General features: G+C 40.2%; 1 protein-coding gene across 5 annotated transcripts in view; it reads right to left on the bottom strand.

The window, feature by feature from the left end:
- Positions 1 to 26,039, bottom strand: part of Sgcd (sarcoglycan delta) — a 928,109-nt gene that overhangs the window by 360,299 nt on the left and 541,771 nt on the right. For 3 of the 5 annotated variants that reach the window (XM_078051537.1, XM_078051538.1, XM_013358695.4), the window contains one exon: positions 4,532 to 4,720. In XM_078051537.1, coding sequence (XP_077907663.1) covers positions 4,532 to 4,720 — 189 coding nt within the window. Of the gene's footprint in view, positions 1 to 4,531; positions 4,721 to 13,061; positions 13,161 to 26,039 lie in introns of all 5 variants that reach the window. The other 2 variants (XM_078051547.1, XM_040272046.2) reach the window with 1 other exon arrangement.

The following is a 26,039-nucleotide window of genomic DNA, read 5'->3' as shown; positions in this document are numbered from 1 at the left end:
CACCAAACAGTCACAGGTACCAGGGAAACAGTCCTGGCAGAAAATGTCACTGTCTCCAGTGACATCCTTAGATGGGAGGGAAAATCATTACCAATGACACAAGATGCGCAACAGAGATAATGCGCCATTTTGCTAGCTCCAGAATCTTTGTGAGGAGCCAGGTGATTGCAACAGTAGGAGGAGAGGAAGGAGCAGTGCAATGGGAAGGTTGGGCTTTGATATGAAACACCAATTCTTCACTCACTAGCTGTGTATCTTTCAGTAAGTCACTCAACTTCCCTGGGTCTTGGGGTGGGGCTTAGTATTGCAGAAATAATACCTAATTTATTTTAGTGCAATGGGAATAATAATACCTAATTTGTAGACTCGTTTTGAAAATTGAAGGGTTTTTTTGTTGTTGTTGTTTTTATTAGTTCTTTGTAGCCATACATAATATTGGGGTTTATTGTGACATGATCATATAGACATGGGATATAAGTTGCTCCAATTCAGCTGCCAGTATTCCTACTGTTCTTTAGCTCTCCTTACCCCTGTTACCCTTCCTCAACTCTACAGGCCTTTCTTCTATGTATTCATAGTTGTTCATACAGGTGTTTTATAGATGTATGTAAAGGGGACATTCACTGCTGTATAGTACGTAGTATAGTTTGGTTCCTCCTCCTTCCTGTTCCTCCCCTTTCCCCCTTCCTCCACTCCACTGGTCTCCCTTCTATTTTCATGCAATTCCGCCCCCACCCCTTTTCCTTTTGGTCTAGCTTCTACATGGGAGAGAAAACATGGCTTATTCACCTTACATGATGTTCTCCATTCCATCCACATACCAGTAAAAGCCATATTTTCACTTTTCTTTCCAAGTGAGTAAAACTCCATTGTGTATATGTACCACATTTTCTGCATCTATTCATCCGTGGGTGGGCATTTGACTATGGGTTCCATGACTTGGCTATTGTGAATTGTGCTACTATAAATATGGATGTGTCTCTATCACTCTATGATGTGGATTTTAGTTACTTTGAATAAATACCAAGTTGTGGGACAACTGGGTCATTTGGTGGTTCCATTCCTAGTCTTTTGATGGTCCTCCATACTGCTTTCCAGAGTGATTAATCTAATCTGTAGTCCTACCAACAGATATGACTTTACCTTTTCCCCCATATCCTTGCCACCACCTACTGTTACTTTTGTTCTTGGATGATTGTCATTCTAATTAGAGCGAGATGAAATTTCAGTGTAGTTTTGATTTGTGTTTCCCTGATTACTAAAGATATTGAAGATTTTTTCATGTATTTGCTGCCCCCCTTTCTTGTTTTTTTTTTTTTTTGAGAAGTGTCTGTTTAGTTCTTCATGTTTTGTGCACAGAATATACCCAATAAATATTAGTTCCCTTATATGCCACAGTGTGCGATAAACCAGGAAAGGTTGATGTTTAAGGTATTTACAGCATAGGTAAACTATGCGCTCTTCGTTGTAGGGGGAAATTGAAAAGTGTAACCTTGTTCTCCTGTCTAGTAATGAACACTGGAAAATCCTGCCAAGAGCAGAGGAAAACAAAAGAATTTTTCCCGATTTGCCTCTGAAATAAGGAAAATGTGTATGTACGTCCTCACTGTTATATTGGGCGGGCTTTTCCAACAGAGTCCCTTGGGTTGGAACAGAATGCAAGTCTGATGACAAAGTAGAATTCCAGATATCCAGTCCTGGATGGCTTTCGAGGTCATCCAGAAGGACTTTAACATGATATCACCCTGTCGGATCGTTGTTACTTGGAGGGTTTGATTATAATGTAAACTCTTCCAGATCCCAAATTATGGAGCAATCGAAGCATATAAAATAACCACTGTTTCCTATTGCTGACTTTTTAAAAATCTCTGCATAAAATGCTTCACTGTTCCATCATTGATTTCCTTTGCTTGTTCATCTCACGATCTTCAATATAGCATTGATTAATACCTCATTCTTTTTGCAGGGCTTTATTGACAGTAAATTATTATTTGTGAAATAAAATTATAACTCGAAAAGACTATGTTATATACTGTGATTGATGGAAAAATATGCTTTTAACTTGCAGGGCAAGACCAATTTTCTAACACTTCACTTCTATTTGCTCAAACGCATTACTCTTGTAAAGCACCAATTACAGCTAATAACGGCATTATTCTCACCTCAGTAAGTACTTGGTTTGGTAAAGCTTTAAGGACTCTCAACTTTGACAATCAATTTAGTTAACTACAGGAAAGAGCTGATTTTATACAGATTATTGCCTTAATATGATATTGCTCCCCCAGCTCACATCTATGAAGTGGTGTTGCACATACATGTCCATATACTTTTATGACACTTGCCAGATAAAACATACTTTAGAAGTCCTATTTGTATAAAATCACATGTATTCAGGTTTGAAATCCTATTTTGACCCCCATGTCCCTAAAGGTTGCAGGCTGTATTAAATGAATGCTAGAGCACGTAAAAGTTACAAACGCAGAGGGACAGGGGATTTAACTTCAAGCAGAAGATTGAAGTGGAGACCAGTGGGAAGGTAATAAACACCATCTTGGTTTGGGGGGGGCCCATCATCTAATTTACTACCCAGTCCAAACCTGGAATTCTTCCAAAATGACTACTCACTCCTTAACTCCTATTTCCAACCAAGGTAATGAGGGTATGTCAATTCTATCTTTTAAGTGTCTTTCAAATCTTTCCCCTCCATTCCACAGCCTGAGTTTCAGTGTTCTTATGTTTTGCAATGCAGAAGGATTTCTAAGTTTCCATTATTCCAACCAAGAACATGCACATTAATAGATGGCAACTGTGATCACTTGGACTTTTGATTAAATGGACCCTGGACATCCTCTGCAGCCCTAAATCTGGGCAAACTTTCCCCCATTCTATTATATCCTTGCCTGTGCCAGCTCTCTAGACTAAAATCTGATCTCAACTCTCTTCCTGCTTGCGCACTTCTCTGAAGTCTGCTCATCTGTAAAGAAAGCTCAAGCTTTAAAAGTCTTTACTGAATTCAATTCAGAAAACAGAAGCTGTTGTGCTCCAATACTGTAGAACCTATAACCTGGGACTTCCCACAATCCCATGGAGAATGAACAATATAGGGTTCCAAAGATGGTATTGCAAGACAGAACTTTTCCTGTATTTGTGAAACAACTCAACCCATTCCCCTAAAATAGAAGAACTCCATAGCATGGAGGTTAATTTGATTAGATTGTTTCTTAGCTTTAACCACAAGTATTAAAAACAGATCCATTCTGAAGCCTGAAGCAGCATCTTCAACCTTGGTATACAGACTCCTAGTCAACCCAAGCACCAACAAGCCCAAGCCCAACCATGAGTGATGGCCAAGTCACTCAGGGAAGAGAGGCAGCCCTTACCCTTCTCATCCTTCAGTCAGCCTGGAAAACACATGCAAAAAACCATTATCTGGAATGTTGAGTGTATTTAGAGATAAGAAATGGAGCTACAAGAGCATCAAGGAAGGGTTTCCTAGGAAGGCAGAGAAAAGCACTCCACGCCGATTCTGCCTGAGCAAAGGCAGAGAAGAGTAGCTGATGCATAGGTTGCCAAGCATAGCACCTTGTAATTCAGAAAACAACCTGTTATCATGTTTGGGATTTTCACACGAAAACCTGTTATTTTTGTTGCACTTAAACAGGAGTTTGTTTTCATTGCTCATATAATTATTAACTTTTGCAATCAGAACAAGAAAAAGTTTTTTCAGGTCGGTGGATTGCAACAACTACCTCCTTTTTAGTAAGTTGAGAACTTATATTGCTCTGTATAGGTTAGGATCACTAATTAAAAAAAAATTAAAAGCTCAGAATAATGCCAAAAGTTACTTTATCACCATTTTCTTTCCATTTCAAATCAAATGAGTAATTACCTAGTCTGAACAGGGACCCTAAACACCAGTAACAAATTTTCTTCAAAGAAGCATAAAAGCCAATTCCTAAGATATGAAACCCCACTGACTTTTTTTTCTATCTGCATCTTTCCCGAATAGTGCCAGAGAAGATTTTTCTCTTCAAACTGAGAACTTGCTCAGTTATACAAAGCAATGAACAAGAAGGTGTAACTGGACAGGTAGTACTCTTAAATAAGGCTCAAAGCCTAATTGCACTCAGAAATCTCAACTCCTACTTCACGAAACCTTCTACTAACATGGCTAAAATTGTGGGAAACATGATACCTTGAGTTTATCCTGTATTTCTTCCTGCATTATTTACTTCAGCTGCTTAAAAGCTACCAGATACAGAAGCACAGGTATAAAAATGGAGGCAAATCAACCAAGGGATCGTAAAGGAAAGCAATGCCCCTAAAGTGGATCACCAGCCTCGGAAAGAACTCTGAGGCGAGATCACAGCCGAGGTCCATATCCAATCTGATCAGGAATTCCGTCTAGCCAACACCAGGTTGCAGGATGTACTGAGTCATGCCACATCACTCATCCACAACCCCTTTCATCTGACTTCACGTTCCGCCTTCCCCCAGCAAACGCTCCACAACCCAGTGTGCTTTTACTTACGATTGTGAAGTTCATCACTTTGAGAATCCAGATGGTCATGGCCAAGTTCACCAGTATCAAAATCATGAGGAGCAGGACAAAGAAATAGAGGCATCTTTTCCGCCAGCCGTAAATCCCCACCTTGTAGACCTGTGGCCCCTCGGAGCTGGGCATGGTGCTCCGGTGGTGTGTGTACTGTTCCTGAGGCATCTGAAATAAACGAGGTGAGAGAAGAGTACACACATTAAACTGCTGAGAGAGAGTGAGCAAAAAAGATAGGAAAAAAAAATCAACTGATGAAGAGATATGGCTGGCTACTGTGCGTGTTCTCACCCTCCTGACAACTCTAAAAATCTGTCTCCTCTGGACAAAGGTGGCTTCTCTGGATGCTTGCTTTAGCCCTCCCTTTCAAAGCAGCCTTCTTTCCTGATGCGCACTGAGACATCCACATCCGCATACATCCTGGGAGGAAAGGGTCTCCTAGGAAGATATTTTCCAAATAACTCTTAGAATTCCAACATCTTAGTGAGGGAAACAGTCAGAGACTCATTCAAACTCTAAAGGTGAAACTTGGAGTTAGTCTGATAAAAACAAACAAAAATAAAACAATCCATACCTTGCAGTTCATCTTGTAGGGTAAAAATATTATTCAGACCATTTATTTGGAGAGTAAAATAAGATCTCAAATGCAATCATTCTGTATTGCTAACCAGTAAGTGGCAAAAGTAACCATTTTCATCTTTCCTATTTCAGAGTTAAAAAGGGCCCCGATGGACACACAGCTGAAGCTTCACTGAGCTGGGAGACTTCACTGAGTGGTAGAATATTATAGACCTTGGTATCTGTGTTACTCCTTGTGCATTATCCAGCTCTGTTTTCAACTGACTTATTTACCTAGTCAACATAAGAAAGCCAAGATGTGCTTCTGCCTTCCAGGAGCCGATAGGCTGATATGAGCACTGGTCAACATAAAATAAGTGCAGAAAAGTATTTGTCAACCAGAGGTACTGTTGATCACCTTTAACGCAAGAAATCTTTCCCCAATCCCTTTGTGTTGACACAAATGATCCTAATACTAGCAGTGCTAATTGATTACCAACATCACTTGTTTTTAGAATTCTAAAACCAAAACAAATCTTAAAATTAGGGGCAAGCAGAGTTATAAAACACCTGTCATTCGAAATGGGAAAGAACTAATGACTCCACAGAAGGATTTGCTAGAAGTCAGTCTCAAGAGTGTGGCACCAAGGGCCTTGGTACAGGGCCTCTGAGCACAGCATCTCTGCTCTGCCTTAAACCATCCAAGGACACAGCCAATGCTGCTCCTCTCTATTCAGAGTACTGTGCAGCCTTTATCTGGGGCATTTACTTCCTGTGGCCCCTTTGTAGGAATACTACATTCTCTGCAGAGAAGGGCTGCCTGTTTATTCTTTCTTAGCCGGTAGCAAATAATTAGTAATATGTGGTGCGAAAGTGACCATAAGCACAAACTAAAATGTGAGTCCTTAAAAAAAAAAAAAAAATCACAGCTTTGTGTTATTTGGTCATGTTCTCCATGGTTTAGAAGATGATTATTTTATGACTTTTAGATAATCAGCAAAAATTTCCCCATAGGACACATGGCCATCAGGCATCCAGTGGAATTCCATTCAAAAACCTGAGTGAATTCTTCCTGATGGCAGCCATAAAAGCCAGCATGACATCTGTCTCGTTCCCAACACTGCCCTAGTGCTGAAATCAGTACCTAATGTGATTAGATGCTTAAGTGCTGTGTGTGGAATTGATGAATGAAAAATATGAACATGTGAATTTAGAGCAAATAAATGACTTTATATCCCCTACTGGTGCTGATGCTGCCTGGGAGTGTATACAAGAGGAAGTCAAGCACCACCAGGAGGTTCCTGTGTGTGTCCTTGCAAATCTCCCCTTCAGGCTCCCAAGCCCACGGTTCCCAGTCGAGGAGTAAGCCTTGTGCTCTAAGGTGATCCCTGTTTTATTGCCCAGGCTGAGAATTCTGTTGATGATGAGAAGTGTTGTAAGAAGATGAGGCACGCTCATCACACAGCAGTCTTATATACACCAACATAATTTTATTAAAGGGAAAAAAATGTTGCAGAAGTCCATAGGAAATTAGACCTTTGTTTTCCATTTGATCATATTCTGTGAAGTAAAGAAAGGATCATAAAATCTTAGAAGACCTACAAGTTCCTTTGATTTGAATCTACTTTTTATGGAAGAACTGAAATAGAATTAGAGAAGTTGACCCACATGTATATGGTGGTAGGATTAGTGGTAGGGCAAGGATACAAATGACAGTCCAGGATTCTTGCAGGCATGATGGACAGTGAACTACCCCATAATCCCGCTGCCAGCATAGCACATGTCCTTTCTCTGTCACTCAATGCAACTGATGATATCATTATATAACTTAGATATAAAGTGGTCATTTATTAAAAATGGTATGGTCAATAGGTAGAAGAGAATGGGGACACAGATACCAAGTTGAGACTTTTTGGTTTTAATACGTAGACTGTTAAAACTTGACAGAAGGCAGTGGTTGCTTTCAGTAGATGTTTTTAGTTCAGAGTCCACTGTGGAGTTATTAAAAACAGCTACATTGAGGTTAATTAAACAACAGTCAGGGATAGAGCACCATTGTATCACTATTTATCAAAGTTTGCAGATAATCCCATTGGGCTGCAATAATGGCAACCCTGACCCTGTGTCAGCCCCAAAGGAAACTTAAATACAAATTCTGATCTCCATCATTAGAATCTGGGCTCAGGGTGATTCATTGCTAAAATACTACCCAGGTAATTCTGAGCATTTGAGATAACATCAAAAACTCAATTTCATTTCTTTATGATGTAACCATGTTAAGAAAAATCTTGAATGCAACCTCAGCAAGAAAATAGCAGAAAAGCAGAGTCCCACCACTTAAAACAGGAACCACAGTCTGGCTGCCTTGGAAAAGCACTTCTGTGGAGACCTTCGGCTCCTAGGACCCACAGATTTTCTCAAACACCATTACAGATGAACCCTTGGCCAGGAAGAAGTAGCAGCTGCTTTTCAAGCCATACAGAGAATCAGAAGCAGAGCAGTGATTAGAACTCAGGTCCTCTGGTGCGTGGGGAGTGGGCTTTTTTACGTACCTCTAGGTTCTCACATCTTTACCACTTACTCTAGAAACAATACTCCAGTGCCCAACTCTAAAACTAACAAAAAACAGGGAGGAAGAGAGCGATTTTCTACAACTGATTACAACAGGAGTCCTTGCCACACAAACGTAAGGTAGTGAGCACATCTGTTCTCAATTATCCTGCAGAAAAAGGGAACATACTCAGCATATCTAGTTTTTCATTTCTCTAGTCAAAAATCAAAACACGTTGAAATGATAAAAGAAGAAAGACAACCTCTAATCTGTGTTTCTTTTTATTCCTTCCCCCAAAAAATCTGTCCACAGAACGAAGTTGAACTTTCAAATCTTCCCTCGGCCAGGGCTCTTTGAAAGTCCTGGGGGGGGGGTCCCAGGAATGCATGAACATTGTCAAAAGTTTCTGAGCAAAGTAAGAAAGTTTACTTTTAATTTATTAAACCATATTTTATTCTACTTTGCCTTCCTTCACACTTTGATGGACTTATACAAATTTTAGAGATTTAATGAAGAGGAGGTTGAATTGGGGTTCACTTATCTTGGGTGCTGCAGATGTATTTAAGTGGTTTTCAGCCACTTTCCTGTGGAGGCACAGGATTGCCAGCTCTCCTGGGACAGGACTGTATTCCAGAAATCCTCCTTTTACCCCTGGTGCCAACTCAACAAGCACTGTGACATAAAGGTGCAGCGTCCAAAAACTACATACCAAGGTAAACAAGCACCAGAAATATATGAGTAATAAGGAGAAAGATGTGACTAGGAAGAGAAAATGATCAGAAGTATAAAGTTGCAAGTGTAAGATTCAAGCCTACTCAAAACAGAAATTCTTTACATGCAGTTCATCATACATAATTACAAATGCTCTATTTCTTCTTTTTTTTAGGAACCAAGGAAATGGAATCAAACAGAAGACTCATATTCATAGATTCTGTCCATCAGGGGGGATTTCAATGTAAAGTTGCAAGCTTTAAGTATCTGTGGGTCATCAATAATTAAAAATAACTGTCAAGGTTGCCATAGGAGATAATACCTTTTTATTAGCCATTTTCCACTCTCACTTTTTTTTTTATAGATGTCATCTAAAGAGGCAGCCCAAGGCTAAGCCACTAAGATGTGTAAAAGTATATATGATGTCACCATTTAAAAATTAATAATGTAATCTCGTTTTTCATTCTAAATACATATTCATGTTTTTATCTTAAGTTTGTATTCCTAGTTTTATTTTCTTAAAATAGCCACTCAAATTGAGCTTCCAGCCTCATTAACCCCAGATTCTCTCTTGTTCCCTCCCATCAGGAGCCCTAAGTGCATACCAAGACCTGGGTATAGCACTGCAGACTCTATTGCCAAGCTGAACACAGTGGAGTCCCTGTTCCACCAGCATGGTTTTTAAACTTTAGGTTGCAGATGAATCACTCAGGAATAGATTAAATGCAAATTCTTAGGCTTCACACTAGGAGATGCCAGTTTAGTGCACCTGTGTCAGGAATCTCTTTTTAGCTAGCATCAACATGGATACTTATGCACCTGGGTCACCCTCTTCTTCCCATGCACACTTCACCATGCTTCACACTTTTTCTTTACTCTTGGAGCTTTCATTTTCACTACCCTCTTTCAGCAGTCTATGTGGCTTTTAGTTTTCTCTTTTGGAGAATCTGGGTATTTCATTGCCTTTAAAAAAAAGATTTAGTTATTAAAGAGGACAAACATACCATTTTTGTGGACAGGAGTCAAATGGAAACATAATCAATTTTCATGAGCAACAGAATAAGGAATATAATGGGATATTATGTAGCAGTAAAAATTAAGAAGCAATCTTTATACATTTACACAAATGAGTCACACCTATATATCAATGAACAGAAAGGGCAAGTTGTAGAAGAAATGTGCATAATCTGATTGTATTAATGTTATGTCTAGAACCATGGAACATGATATTTTTGGAATATGTATGTTCAGAGCATGTATAAAGAAAAGCATGCTGATAGGAATCATTGCATTTAGAAAAATTGGGTGTTAGGAAAGTAAATGGGATCAAAGGGAGGTGTATATGGGTACTTAGCGCTTTATATTGAAAAGCTTTTGTTTCCCCAAGTTGAGTAACAAATGTCAGTCTGTACTGTTACTTATTTTTTCAAGCTGGTTTTCTTTTTTTTAATTTTTCTTTTCTTTTTTCTTTTTTTAAACAACTAATTGTTTTTTTGTCTTTTATAAAAATCTTTTATTTTTTTAAATTTTTTTATTGGTTGTCCAAAACATTACAAAGCTCTTGACATATCATATTTCATACATTTGATTCAAACTAATTTTTTTTTTAAAAAAAGGAAGAAAGTAAGAAAAAAAAACCCTTGTATTGAGCCCTTAGTACTTGCCAGGCCATCTTCTAAACAACTTTTTATTTAACAATTAATAAAATTTTTATTTAACAATTAATAAAACCAAGGCATAGAGTGGACATAACTGTGTGTTTAATCTTATGCTCTTTGCAACCTTTGGTGTCTTGACAATTTAACATGCACAAATCTTTACTGCTACCAAACAAACAAACCCCTCAGGTCATCTTTGATTTCTTCTCTGCTTATTTCCTATTTTAATTTCATTAATGTTCAGGACTTCCAGATCCACGGTAAGCCCTAGGAATCACATATTCTCAGCCATTGATTGAAATGGTCCATTCAAAGCCCAGCCATTAAAATTCAGTGTACTTTTCTTAACATGCTCATTTTCCTTGGACCTTCTCATGTTCTAGGCACTGCTCACTTTCCCTCTCACCTGGAAACTGACTTTCTTTGGCAATCAGGACAGCACAGGACTGGGGTTCTTTTTCTACCACTTTGTTTACCACCTGTCATTCCTAAATCTCTTCTCTGCTTCTTTAGGTTCATGTTATAAGTCAATGTTCTCTTTCTCCTCAGAGACGGGTTCAATATCATCCTGTTGGTTTGAACTTCTATGAGGAGGACACTCAGTGTACCACTGAAAGTCCAGTTTCCATTGCGAATTGAACTTACATGTTTTCCATTCAGCTACTCACTCATCAAATTGTTATAGAGCATTGATCAAATTTCATATCCTGTACCAAGTTCTAAAGGTATGGGAGGTAATAAAGTTATCCTGCCTTTATGAAGCCCACAGTTTGGATGGTGGGAAGACAATGAGCATTGCAAATGAGTAAAGAAATAGAATGAATTGTATTAAGCACTCACACCACATATCTATTAAAGAGAGCATCACAGGGTGGAAGGTACTTTATAAGGATTGATGAAGAAAAGAACTCTATGAAGACGTGACATTTGAGCTGAAGATTGAAGGTTGTGAAAGAGTGAATACTAGGATACAGAAGCATCCTAAGCAAAGGGAGAAAAGCCTCAAATTCACACAAGGCCTCACAACTGGCTTGGCATGGGTACAGTAGGGACAGGCATGAGATGGACTTGGAAAAGGACCCTGGAGTCAGGTGATTCTGGACTTTGTAGATCACAGTAAGAAGTTCAGATGTTACAGAGAAGGCTGTGAAACGTCACAGCAGCTTAGGAACCCAGGGAATGGACATCTCATTTACAATTATAGAAAGTCTATAGTAGTGTCTCGTCTGTCATAGTAACAAAACAAACATTTGTGTTGGACGATGATTATCATTTTTCCCACCTTCTATAATAATATGCATCCAAAATGATTCCCAGAGTTAAATAATTCAGCAAAATTAATTTCAACCAGTATAGTACACTCTCTCGAAGGCTTTCTTGTATCTCTGGAGTTGAATTTCAAAAGGAGTCAATTTTCAAATACGCCCATCTCTTAAGAATCATAGAATGGTGGTAATTTCCATCAGTCTTTGAAGCACTTCTTTAAAATTATTCCATAGGATTTTTTAATATTAATATATGTCATCCATGAACCCAGGGTCCACTCTTCAACCTCTTTGACTCCAGTAGTACCTAAGATATGTCACATAAGCATATGTTTGCTCAATGAATGAATGAAAAACCAAGTCAATGTTGAATAGCAGAATACATTGGCTAGTAATAAAAAAACACCTGCTGTAATATCAAAAATAAGGGAATAGAAATGTACACCCCTGTGCCTTTCCAAAGACACACACATTGTACTAATGCTAAGTAGGCTTAAATCCAAAGCATAGCTCTCCTCCTTCATAAGGCTATTTTCAGTGTTCACCTGTCTAGGCATCAATCCAGTTGACTTAAGGATAATGTTTCTTATGCGCAGAATGCAATAGGATTATATTTCCCAGAGAATGAAGGTAGCAAAACTTTCTGTCACTTTGCCATAGGATAGGAATAAACTCTCAGTAACTAAGGCCATGTCATAATATAACCACCCACATTCCCAGACTAATGACTTGTCAAACATAACAGATGTGGAGTTTCCAAAGTAGGTCCCTCAGGATGGGCATGGTACTAGATAATGGTTTTGGGAGCTCCAACCTCGTGGTCTCAGACATTCAAATGTTCACACTTGGGATCACACAGCATTACAGAATCAAGGGCCTAATGTTAGTTTATTAGTACAGCTTCAAGAAAAGGCTCCATTTAATGACTTGCATTGGTAAACATCCTAGGCTGTGTGACCCTGTCTCAATTCTGCCACTGCAGCTACCTCCAACCACTCATGACTTTCTGAGGTCTATACAGAGCATTCTCCAATAGCCTCATGAGGGCAAATATGTGTTACAGGAGCCCTATAACTGGGAGCAAATTACCCCTCCATATGACGTTGTCACAATGACCTTTGAACCAGGCCCAGACTAACTGGCACCTACACTCTCTAGCCATTGTCCCTTTAATTATGGAAGCCATCCTGAGATTTATAGGAGTGATAGCATTTCTTTGACAAGCTTTGACAGTCCAACAGACACTGGCCCCATCATACTCTGGGGGTCATTGAGTTTATACTGTGTTCACCCCCGCCCCTTCTCTCTCTCTCAGAGGCATCAAATACACACTATGAAAATCTTTTATTGCCCTCTCCCTACATATCATTGGTAGATGAGGGCATGATGGAAGTTCATGGGGCAGAAATACACAGCTGCTGTGCTTTGTGAGCCTAAGTACACATTCTAGCCTGATACTGAGAAAAGCCGGTGTTTTATAGATGCATTCCATGCTCAAGTTCAAGCAGGTCTTTTTAGAAGGGGAAAAATACTCCCAGGCCCAAGTAAGAGAGCTACCTGGCAACTAGTTAAATCAGCTGCATTCTTAGCCTGCTGTATAAGAATACATTATGTTTTCAGGGATGATTTGTTTTGAATTAGTAAACTATCTAAAGACACAACAATGCCACCAAGTTTTCTAATGATTTTTGTTTTTAGTTTGTACCTTGATCAACTCTAGCGATAGGGCAAGGTTAAGAACCAGGAGACAATGGCCCGCTTCTTACCTAGGCTTACTTGACTCTGTTCTCCATCCAGTGTCACTACATGTGTTCCATCAAGGAACGTGAGAGCAAATGAGTTCAGTTCTCTGTTCAGTCATATACCTGGGAGGAAAGAACCATGACAAAGCTCAGATCCACCCTTGAAGGGAATTCCCTCTCATTGCCAAAAGTCTGAGAGTGATTTATTTCTGCTTCGATCAAGGGCCCATTTTAATGGGAGAAGAGAATAACAAATGGGAAGACAGACAAAACTATTACAAATAAAGTCATGTGCTGGAGAAGAAGCAAAAGAAGTCCCATTGTAGAGATTAGAGAGCGACCCTCTCTGGTCATGGAAGGCCATTCCGACAAGGTGACAATTCCTGTGGCAATGAGAAGGATACAAGTTTTCCAGTGGAGACCATACAAGATAACCTGAAAAGCATGTTCAAGTGCTTAAGACTTGGAACTGACCAAATATGGAGGAGAGGGGAAGACACACAATTGAAGAAAGAGGCTAGAATGCCACTATATAGCTCCTCATAGTTATAAGAATTAGAGAAAAATACAGAAGGACTAATAACTACGTTATCTGGCTTAGAATGAGACATATGATATAGGCCAAGTAGGCTAGGGTGCTTTGGTGCTAGTCCATGTTGAAATTTCCGATAAACAGAAAAGTAACCATGAATTATGCAATTACACAATTGCAATCAGTTTATATAAATAGCAAGTACAAGTTCCCTTACAGGCTCATTACAGTTTCTGGTTTATTGTGGAATCTGAACTATTTTAGATTGTCTTGGCACACAAATAGTCATCTTTCAGCCATGTTCATTTGTGGTTTCTGATTTAAAACTGTTTGCTTTCAAGGATTGTGTTCATGCAGTCATCCATATGAGTAATAAGTCTTAGATTACTAAGGTCTGGCACAATTTAGAAAATTGGAACAAACCCATTGTTTTTAGTTCTGATAAAATACATTTTTTCCTTATAAATTTATCCAGAAAAGTAAATGACTTTTTATAGCCTATGAATTGTATTTACTTTTTTGAATATTTGGATTAATTTAAAAGTTATTCCATGTTCAAACTTTATAAGAATCCAAGTGCATTAAGTACTGAGCAACTTTTACTGAAAATTAGACAAGAACATTATTTGAAAGAACATAACAGTTAAGAAGATTCTCATCACACCTTCATCCTCTATAAAGACAACCACTTTTACTGGGGTTTTAAAAGTTCTTGTACAATTGTTCAACACACATATAACAGAACTGTAAAAACGGCTTTTGCAAAAACAGGACCGACTCTACTTGGGCCTGTGGTTGTTTCCTTTGCCTCCTTAAACTCCGAGTCAGATTCCTACCCAACTCTGCACGTAAACAGGTTAAGTATTTAAGGAGCGTCTATACAAGAATTGGTAACATGAGGATGACTAACCCTGAATTTACCTAGCCTCTCCCGTCTCCTTCAAGACTGAGGACACCAAGAAGGAGTGACGAAGGTGTGTGAGATTTCACGAAGAACAAGTCTTGGAAGCAGATCTCCCTGTGATGGGAACTGAGGCTGCCCCCAAAGCAGGAGCAATGACACCATGACTAGAATCCAGGCTGCACCCTCCCACAAGCTGGAGAAATCGTCTCTCCATGGGAATCCAATCATCACCCCACCATGCAAGAGCCCTTTCTCCAGAGCCAGCAGGACATGCCAATAGTGACCAACCAGCTCTCAATTTGACCAGGAGTGACTGACAACACACACTGCCTGCTCCTCACCACCTTTGGCCTTCCCCTGTATAATCCCTAAGGTGCTCAGGATGCTGGGCCCCTGTTTCTTCTCTTTGGACCCACTCAGAATAATTAGTTCCTTTCCTGCTTCACCTTTCCATTGTCTCTCTCTGATTGGGCTCTCCAGACAGCAGGTGTACAAACCTGGTCTGTTGGGAGTCACAGAGTAAGGTTTCTGGCCTAGGATTCCAGCAACATATATGTGTTCAAACCATATCAATTTCTATTATCTACATATGACAAAAATGTGTGTGTGTGTGTGTGTGTGTGTGTGTGTGTGTGTGTGAGAGAGAGAGAGAGAGAGAGAGAGAGAGAGAGAGACTTTTGTTTTTATTTTTAACAAACTGTTCTAAACCTAATTCAGTCCACTTAAAATTGGTAAGTGATAGTTCCACAAAGATGTATAAAATTAATTTTTAAAACAGCTAGACTATTTAAAATCATATGGATAGGAAGGATAGTAGGATGAAACAGACATTCTTACTTTATGTATATATAGGACTGCATGACCAACGTGATTCTACAACATGTACAATGAGAAAAAGGAGAAATTATATCCTATCTATGCATATCAAAGTGCATAAATGCACTCTACTGTTATGTATAATAAAAACAAATTAAAAATTTTTAAAAAATTCATATAGATATGAGACATGTAACAATGGAATCCTGAGAAATGAACACTGTGGCTCCCCTCAGAAGTTTACTGTCATCCATGAGTATTGAAACCAATAAGTCTTGCCAGGGCCTCCTAGGTGTTCACACTCGACCTTGGGCAGTCAGAAGATTGGCCACTCTTTCTCTGGGATGCATTAATGGAGGAAATAATAAGCAGAAAAACCAATCAACAGGTAACTTCTTGCACTTATTCTTGCAAAGTTGTCTTGTGAAGAAAAAACTGAAGCAGTTGGAGACAAACTTGGGGAGCTGTTTATGTTGGGGCACTCCTGTCAGAGAAGAGTCTCTCTGTAATGGAGAGGTTTGAGGAAAAAAAACATGAATGAGCAAGAGAGTAAAGCATGAAGACACCTTGGAAAGGCTTCTAGGAGAAGGAAACAGGACCAGCAAGTGCCAAGGCCCTGGGGTGAGGGCTTGCTTGGCATGTGTGACGAGTGATGTAACTAGATCAGACAGGACCAGGTGAAAGTGTTTGAAAATAAGCCCTGGTACAGATAGGATGGGATGTATGTGCAGAGTCTTATAAGCCAAAGTAAAAACCTGAGCTATGATTCTGACTGTGAAAGTGACCATTGAGGATGTGAGGCAGCAGGCAGAGATAATCACATTTCTACTTTAGGACCACTCTGGCTGTTCTCTAGTGGACAGGCTGTGGGGCACGAGAATGGAAGTCGAGAGAGTAGGCTGAGGGGACCATGACCCAAACCTGCAAAGAGATGGGTGAGAAAGTGAAGAGTTGCTATAAATGGAATCTATTGGGCAAGTACAGTTAGTAGCATTCACTAGGTATGAGAAAAGGACAGGAGTGAAGCAGGATGCCAGGACTCTGGAATAATCAGCCAGGTGAATGACAGGGCCAGATGGGAAGGGAGACTCACAGGGCAAAGGAGCGGAGTGAGTAAGGCAGCCAGATAGACAGTTCTGCTAAATTTCAAATGCATACAAGACCCAAGAGAGGACAGGGTTGCAAAGGCACTTAGAAATGAGTCTGGAAACCAGTGGGTAGAGGGCTGGGCCTTCAGGCACAAATGTGTAAGTCTTTAATCTATCAGTCTTATGAACATGTACCTTGCATTTAAGTTAAAAATTCTTATCTCTGATGAACTGGAAGATAGTCTGGTATGAACATTGATTCTTGCCATCCTGGACCTGCAGAAACCTGGCATGCTATTGAAGTAGTTTTAGACAGAAATATATTTGTGAGCCACATACATACTTGTATCTGGTATTATCAGATCCATGAATGAATCCTTTTTTGATAATACTCTAGGAAATCAATAGTGTTAAAACCATTTCATGAATGAGAAAACAGTGGTTCCAAGGAAGACAGGAATATTCTCAAGAACTCGTAGCACGGAAGTCAGCCAGGGTTTGAACTCAAATCCAGGCCTGATTTTCTTACCGTTATATACTGAGAGTAAAGCGAAGACCTAGCATTTCCTGAATCTGATGCAATGCGAGGTATTTAGAATTCCCGTGGAGGTGTGTTTAGTGAAGGAGACATTTAAATGGGCATAAATGCTACCAGCACCTGCCAGTAGGTATTTCTTTCAGGTGATCCCCTGGCATTGATCTTGAAAATCGGGATATATAAAAAAAGCAAAGATGAAGACCCTTGATTTCATGTCAGAGGTCAGTGATAGAGGCAGGTAACAAACATGAAAATGAGTAAGGTATATTATATTTATGACAGGGGAAAGAGGGCTTTGGGAAAAAAGACACAAGATAAAAAAAGGAAGAGGGGTTGTCTTCATGAAGTAGGTAACATTTGAGCAAAGACTTGAAAGAATCTCATGTGTTGAAGATTTGGCTCTATATAAAACTCAGAGATGTAATTCTGTACCTGTTCCTTGACTGGAAGATAAGGACCAGAAATGGATGTGTGAACTGCACACTTGAACAGGAAAATCACTTTCATATGCCCTACCACAGATTTAACAACGTCATTTTCACATGCAAGAGATGCTGCTCTGGCCCCTTGTGAACACATCTGACTCCTTTCAGCAGGCCTCCTGCCCTGTACTATACAGGGCCAGTGTTTCCAAGTCCCCATGGAGGGTTCTGACCAGAACCAGATAATGACAATCACAGAGGAGCTGCCACAGCTCTCCTGTGACTTGGGGATCGAGGTAGTTAATAAAATAATAACGAACATGACTCAAACACTTAGAGTCATAAAATGAAACACAAAGACTTGAAGGAAATGTCAAAATCCTTGTTAAACAGATGAGAAAATGAGGTTCAAGGAGGTAAAGTGACTTAATCAAGGCCACAGAGCAACTTACTGACAAAACCACATTTGGCTCATCTGAAAATTAGTATGTCCCTCAGAAATTCCAGGCTCAGCCTTCTGCACTTTGACTTTCATTTGCTGGTTTCACATCACTTTTGTCAACTACTATACCCATGCCTTTTGAACAATACTCAAAGATGTGTGTGTGTGTGTGTGTGTGTGTGCGTGTGTGTGTGTATATACACACACACACACACACATAATACACACACACACACACACACACACACACACACACACACACACACACATACTCACACATCTATATCTTGGCTTTTTAAAGGCATTACAGGAATCTGAATCCAGAACACCTGGCCAAAAAGTAGTTCTCTTAATTCTCAAGGGAAATGCTCCCAGATATATGAGAATCATTAGCCAGAACAGCACAATTACTGATTAAAGACATATTTTTTATAATTGTTTTAGCCAGAATTTCTCAACATGGATATTAATTTTAAGATAGATTATTGAATAATTACTGAGAAACTATTGTAATTCAGTCAGGGTGCATGTTATTTTAAGTACAGGTATTTTTCTCTCAGGAAATAAACCCTGTTTGATATGTCTCCAAAACCCATGAATTTTTACAGCATCGTGAAAAACAGCTATAGCAAATTAGGCACATCCTTCTACAGTGATTCAATAGCTCCATAAAATTAGCATTGATCCAATAGATTCTCCCTTGATAATTGTTTGGCATGAGTCTTTAGCTATTTACCTATACTCTTAGATGCTGGAAATGAAATCTGGGGTCAAAAAGGAAACAATCATCCCATTTTTAGACATTTTATCTTCCTTTTTAAATAAAAATTTTCAGAAACAAGCATGAGAACAGCTAACAGTTATTACGCACTTTGATAAGCACTTTGCCTGCTTTGAGATATGGATGGATATGTCTATCAAGTTGTAATTGACCTCCAGGGACATACACATAGATATTAACTGTACAGCTTAGTGTGTTAACAAATCTGTATTTCTTTGTAAACAATATTCAAAGAAAGTAGGGAACATTTCTCTCACCATAGAAAGTTCTCATGTGCCCTTTCTTAAGCAGTTCCCACTCCCAGAGCCAGTGACTGTTGTGATTTCTACCACAGTTAAACTTTTAACCCTAGTTACAGTCCTCTGAGGTGGTCATTTCCAGAAACGTCTAACTTTGAGACCCATACTCTCGGCCGCCATGTTGTCCTCCTGTGCCCCTCCCATGGATGCTTAGCCCATCCCATCAATGTTCTCTGAGAAAATTCAGCCAGGTCTCAATTATGCCACAACTTCTCTCCTGTGCATCTAGAACGGTACTATATACCACCCCAGGGAGGACCAAGGAAATTCTCTCAAAATCATTACCTTTTGTGATTCCACTGAGAAACTATCAACCAAAACAGAGTTGACAAAGTTGAATACCTGGAGATCAGGAAGGTGAGATCAATGAATGAGGGGACATATGCCACTCAAAGAAATAGGAGTTGTCCAAATCCTCAACCACTGCACCATAAGAAATCAGAGCACGGTGCTCGTCTTTAGCTTTTCCAGAAAATGCAGACATGTAGATTTTTGCAGGATATCTTAGGACATTTTAATGCTTTGTAACTAAATCAAACACACACACACACACACACACACACACACACACACACACACATGCACTCACACACGCACTCACACACGCACACACACACGCACACACTTTGTGAACCAAAATGTACCCTTAGGCCAGCCTTTGGGTTGCTAGTTTGTGACCTGATGTTTCGTCACCTGGGAAACATCAGGAGCAGCTTAGTCAGACACAGAAGTGAAAGCACAGATCTTTGAAGGACACAGCCAGCTTTACAAGTTAATGTCTGTCATGACATGATAAAAAAAAAAAAAATTAGTGCTGTGCAGACTCTGGTCTATCACCAACTCCAACCCCTGGAGGAAAGCAGATAACAACTCTAGTAAGCACATACTGAACAAGAGAGAGGAAAGAAATTCCCAGTGGGTAAATGGACCAGAATAAGTAAACAGAGGAAAAGAACTAGAAAGATCACAGAGAGAGTAGAAATAAAGCCACCATAGGCAAGAACGGGAACAAAACAGCCTGGCTCTGCCCCCCAGCTATCTCTGCCCTTGAGCCATCTTCTTTCATTACATACACCTTGCCCAGCATCCCAAACCCAATCAGAGTGAGTGCAGCAGGATGTTGTGGAATGATCTTCTTGCAGAAGGGAGAGAGCCCTGCTATTTATTTACTCTGAGCTCAATGAAAGCAGTTTCAGTGGCTGAAGATTCCAACCCTGGCAAGTAACAGCAGGGGGCTGCAGGCATTTTGAATGTATCATTTGGAAGTCAGGGTGCTCACAAGAGAGTCTGATTCTATCACTCTGGCAAGGGAAAGCAGTCTGAATAAGAAGGGAGTTTCTAATCCCTGGCAACACAGGTTTTTTATTTTATTTATTTATTTATTTATTTATTAATTATCAGGGAATTGTGCTCACTTTAATAGGTGCCACTACTTGATCGGTTAAAAAAGAAGAATAAAGCAACTACATTCACATCCACCTACACACCCTGAGCTCCATTAGTACAACCACCAGCAAAGATCCTCGACCAAACCGATCTTACAGGATTTATACACTTGGCGAACCGTGGTGACCTGTTCCTCCCCAGTCCTGCAGACCTGTCTGAGAGGCAGGTCAGGGGCCACAGCTTACATGATTTCCTTTATATGAGGCAGTTCACACTCTGCAACAGGAATTTGAAACAATGATGAAGACAGTCACCTTTCTGTGTGGCAGCATAGGTGAAAAGAAAAAGGGGACATCAGAATTGGTAGAAAAATTTATTTTTTTTTTTGCAGCACAAAAAAAAATTAAAAAAATAAAGCAACCTGAGCAATTCAATGTGCAACATTCTTTTCCTTTTTTTTTGCTGCCTGCCTTGGCTCTTTATACTCTCTGATGCCCCTATTCCATCCGTTTGCCTTGTACTAAATCAGTTAACATGAACTATGTGGATATCTAAATATTTAGGTTCTTTTTTAAGTATAGGGCATCCTTCTAAGAGCATTATGCACACAATCTCACAATACAATATGAAGGGGATCTTATAGGAAATTAGGACCATGGAGGTGATGAAATTTGCCTGACGTCACCCACATCACCACAGTGTCCACCTGTGAACCTGAACTCAGAGCAAAAGAGTGATCATATTCTAAGATCACCCACTGGCCACCCTTCTTTTTGGTTGTACTTCTCCCTTACAGTTACCCCCTCTTCCTTTTCAGGACACCTACGCCCCACTCATGGGAGATACAAATTCTAAGATAATTGGAGTTGAGTTCTGGGGACCATAGTTTTGTCAGGGTGAAGTTAGCTGTTGGGTTTCAGAGGAAAGCAACAGGAGAGTCCAGGAAGGATGCAGAGATGGGTGCTGGAATTCAAGATGTATCATGCTAAGTGAAATAAGCCAATGTTTTCTCTAATATGTGGATGCTAATCCACAATAAGGGTGTATGTGGGGGGCACTAGAGAAGAATGGAGTTACCTTAGATGAGGTAGAGGGAAGTGAAGGGAAGGCAGGGGAGGGGGTGTGGGAATAGGAAGGATAGTAGAACAAAACGGACATTATTACTTTATATACATATGGGACCCCATGACCAGTGTGATTCTACAACATGTACACTCAGGAAAATGAGAGATTATATTCTATGTATGTATGATATATCAAAGTGCATAAGTGAATTCTACTGTCACATATAACTAATTAAATACAAAATGAAAAATTTGAAAAAATATGAATAAATAAATAAAATTCCCAGTCTAGGCATGCAGAAAACAGCTGATAAATAAGCTCTCTTCAAAACCCTCAAGGTTATCAAACCCAAGGAAAGTCTATAAAACTGTCATAGCGAAGAGGAGCCTAAGACAATGAACTGCAAAGTGTTATCCTGGATAGGATCCTGGAACTTAGAAAGGATGTTAGATGGAATCTAAAGAAATTCAAGCAATGTATGAACTTCAGCTAATAATAATGGATCACAATTAGTTCATTAATTGTAAGAAGTGAACTGTACTAATAGTCCATTACCAAGTAATCAGGTGTACAAGATCCCTTTGTATTGTTTCATTATAAACCTAAAACTGTTAAAATTATTACAAAAATTAAAGTAGATAAAAATAAATCAGAAGCTTCATTTTAAAACGTCTATAAGTATGATATTCTCCAACTCCATCCTTTTGCTAAACAAAATAAGCCGATCCCAAAACTCAAAGGCCAAATGTTCTTTCTGACATGCGAATGCTAATTCACAATTGGGAGGGGTGGCACTATAGAATAGAGTTTCTTTAGGTAGAGGGGAGTGAAAGGAGGGCAGGGAGTATGGGGATAGGAAAGATAACAGATGAATCAGACATTATCACCTTGTGTGCATATAATGACTGCACGGCCGATGTGATCCTACAACATGTACAATCAGAAAAATGAGAAATTCTACCCCACTTACGTATATCAAGGTGCATAAATGCATCCCACTGTCATGTATAACTAATTAAAACAAATAAAAAATTATTAAAAGAAAGAAAGAAAGAAAGAGAAAACACCTAAGAGGCACCCAATACTCTTTCAGAACTAAGACCTAAAGCGTCATGAAGCTAGGATCTATCCCAACATTTCTGAACACCTCTCCATTTACTGTATCTCCCAAGCCCACTTTTGTACAGAGTACCATTGCCATCCTCAGATTCGACCCAAGAGGCAATGACAAGTGTGGTCCTTGCAAAGTACAGAAAGGCATATTTGACTGAATCTGACAAGGTTTGAGGGGGGAAGGGACACCCCTGGCTGCCCCACTGTGCAGAGACAGGACATCACTGAAGGCATCACCGTCCCATCTGCCAGGCATCTGTCACACAGGGATCCCATAAGGAGATGAGGAATTCACCCACAGCTACATTTATCAGACCTGGCTCTGTGGACCAGTATCTGCTTGGCTTCCACAGAATCAGGGGGGAAGCTTTAAAAAATACAGGAATTCTCCAACTCTGATCTCTAATCAGGTTATGGGGATTTTGAGAAATTATGAAACCAGGTGGCTTCTGAGGGAACTTGTAATACCAAGTCTCCACTGCAATGTCACTGTATCTAGCACAGCCTCCAAAGTCTCACTCAGCTGAGGTCACTGAGCCAACACACAAAACGCCTACTCTTCTTTGGACCTGCCTTGTCCTGGACTGCCCATGCTCCTTAGGCAAATGGCATGTCTCTTCTGGTCTCTATGTCTACTTCTTTATGATAGAAGAAATGAAATGAGGAGTTTTTCAAATGGATTTGCAAATGAACTTTTGTAAACATTTTTAAGTATTTGTATGGGCTGGGGTTGTGGCTCAGTGGCAGAGTGCTCGCCTCACACATGTGAGGCACTGAGTTCAATCCTCAGCACCACATAAAAATAAATAAGCAAAATAAAGATATTGTTTCTACGTATAAGTAAAAAATATTTTAAGAAAAAGTATTTGTAGCTGACACTGCCCATCGCTATCTGCCATACATCCTCCCCATCTCAACTGCTAATAGAACAATGATGCTCATTATCGGGGGTGGGGGGGAAAGCCTTTGACCCAAATTTGTGGGTTCCTACTCCAGACTCAGAGTGTGAAATAAGATTGACTTTAATCAGTCATGGTAATGTGACTCCTTGAAACCAGGGTCTATAGGACCCCATACTGCCTGTGTGGGCTGAGCCATGAAGACTGGTCTAAAAGGAAAGGCGTATCCTTTGTGATTAAAGGAGTCAAGGTTAAGAGAAGGAATAGCTTTCCCCTTCATATCCTGCCTCTTTTGCCCTGGCTTGAAGGTGATACCTGCAGAGAAGAACAGGAGTTGAGCTCCACTACTGAAGATGATAGAGCAGAGGATATTCTGATCCCCTAGGACAAGGCTCAGCTGCTGCCAGCGTCCGGGACTGTGAAAGGCTGATCTCTATCCATAGGCACAAAAAATAAGTCCTTTTATGTTTACACTTTTTGGAGTCGTGTGTGAATAGCTTGCAGTCAAATGCAATCTTTACTGATAAAATATTAAAACTCTCTCTTCAAACGAAATACCTTGCAAAACTCCCAATATATAAGACAAAAGTGGCTGGGCTACAGCAGACACCCAGAGAGGGATCTTCCCAAAGCCATTCCCTCCTGGATTCCTGTAGAAATTCTTCTATAAAACCACATCTGGCCAGAAACAGCACCTCATAAAGTGCATCTTCTCCTACCCTCAGACTTTCAATTTCCTGGCTTTGGGCCTGATTTAAATAGGTGCTTTCCGTCCCCACTCCAACGCCCCCTGCTTCCTCAGGCCTTAGGTCTCCAAATGGGAATTACGCCATCAGCTCTTCTGGCGTCCAGGCCTTGGGACTCAAAACTGAAGTACACCCTGGTTTTCCTAGGTTTCCATCTTGCAGATCAATATGGTGGGACTTTCTGGCCTCCATACGGATGTGAGCCAATTCCCATAATAAATCTCCTCTTATATCCATATCTATCCTGTTGGTTATTTCTTTAGAGACCCCAAATATAACCAACAATGTGGCACATGCCCTTGGTGATTTAAAAAAAAAACAATTAAAAATTACAATTAAAGAGATTTTTTCATGAGAATAAAGAATTCCACAAGTTTGTCTTCATAAAGGGACCACAGCAGGCCTAGAACTAGCTTGGCTCCCCACAGTCACTCACTCATCTCCACCTGGTCCTGTCATTCAACGCCCCCTGCAAGAATGTCTCCACAAGGAACAAATCCCGGTTAAAAATAAGGCCTTGAGTGCCCATTCCCGCCCTGCTGAGGAAATCTGAGCCCTTGGGTGATGCTATTCTTATAAAATGTGCCTCTGATTACTTCCAGAAGGCACAGCAGGGCAGGCTGACCACAAGGTTTCCTATTTTGAAGGGAGTAAAACAATCCTATGCACTGAGGCCACGGTTTACCTGCATGCTCCAAGCCCAACAGACCAGTGTCTGGGAGTCTGCACTCTTTCTAACAGGCAGCCTCTGCTCCTCACTAGGGTCTCCTCCGTTTCCACGCTCAATACCCAGTTTGTGGCGTAGGCAGCCTCTCCTTACTGCCTGCCTCCACCTCTGCCCTGTATTTCTTCTTTCCTCTGCTCTTTCTCCTCTTTCCTTCTTTTCCTTTCAAATGTCAAGGGAACTTGATTTTCCCCCACCCCCTTCACTGGGTTCTTGGGATTGAACCCAGGGCCTTCACATGCTAGGCCAGCGTTCTACCACTGAGCTACACCTCTGGCCCTGGTCCCCTCCTTTATTTCTAAAAGGGAAAAATTATAGAGTTTCTTCCAAGTTTTTGTCACTGTTCTTCATCAGCCTGTAACCTGGGGTTGCTAGTTCACGCCTCTTTCTGATGAGCACTTGATGCACACTAAATTTAGAGGCTATGACATTTGAGCTCATTGGAGTCTCCATTGCTCTGGCAGTGTGCTTGGCTGTGGTTCATGGCAACCCTTATCTGTCTTGGCATTAGAAAAAAACAGTCACAGACTTCTAACTGCCCTCTCTTCCTTGGAGGGAGCCCTGCAGTTTCCACACCCAGCCCTCCCCACCTCACTGCACCCCACCCAAAGACAAGGTTACCGAAGAAAACACTCTTGAGCTGTCTCTGCGAATAAGAAATCCTACTGCCAGTCCTATCCTAATTCCATCCTCCAAATTCAAGACTGTAGAGAAAATAAAATCGCTGCCTAATCATCCTCATCTTCTTCCAACAGGAGAAACTTCTTCCTACGCACCCTAGTTCCACGCAGAGTAAGGACTGAGAAACCCCAGCCTTTATCATTCATTCACAGGGGGGTGAAGGTCTACTGTGAGCTACTTGTTTAGAGATTTCAGAATACTAATGTGATCTCACACTCATTTTCATAGAAATCCATGCTATAAGGTCTAACTCTTTAGTTATTCATGAAATGTTCAAGAATTCATCCATTCACCTCTTTGCTTGAGCAGACTCTTGGCCAAGCCCCCTTTGGAAAACACCACTGTGGCCACAGATTGCTCAGCCAATAATCATAAAGCAGTAATGAGGTTCAATCCAGCTTTAGCTGAGCAGAATCAGTCTTTTAAACGCAATTGTATTGTACTGGGTGTCTAAATATTTAACATGGAAAAAGTAATATAGTTTTCCTATCAGAGGAAAACCCTACCTTACACATATGTAAGGAAGATCCAAAATTGAAAGGGAAAACAGATTCCCTGCTCTGTTG

Source organism: Ictidomys tridecemlineatus, chromosome 1 (genome assembly GCF_052094955.1).
Source record: "Ictidomys tridecemlineatus isolate mIctTri1 chromosome 1, mIctTri1.hap1, whole genome shotgun sequence".
Lineage (NCBI taxonomy): Eukaryota > Metazoa > Chordata > Mammalia > Rodentia > Sciuridae > Ictidomys > Ictidomys tridecemlineatus.
The sequence above is the reverse complement of the archived record's forward strand: the minus strand, read 5'-3'. Positions and strand labels throughout refer to the sequence as shown.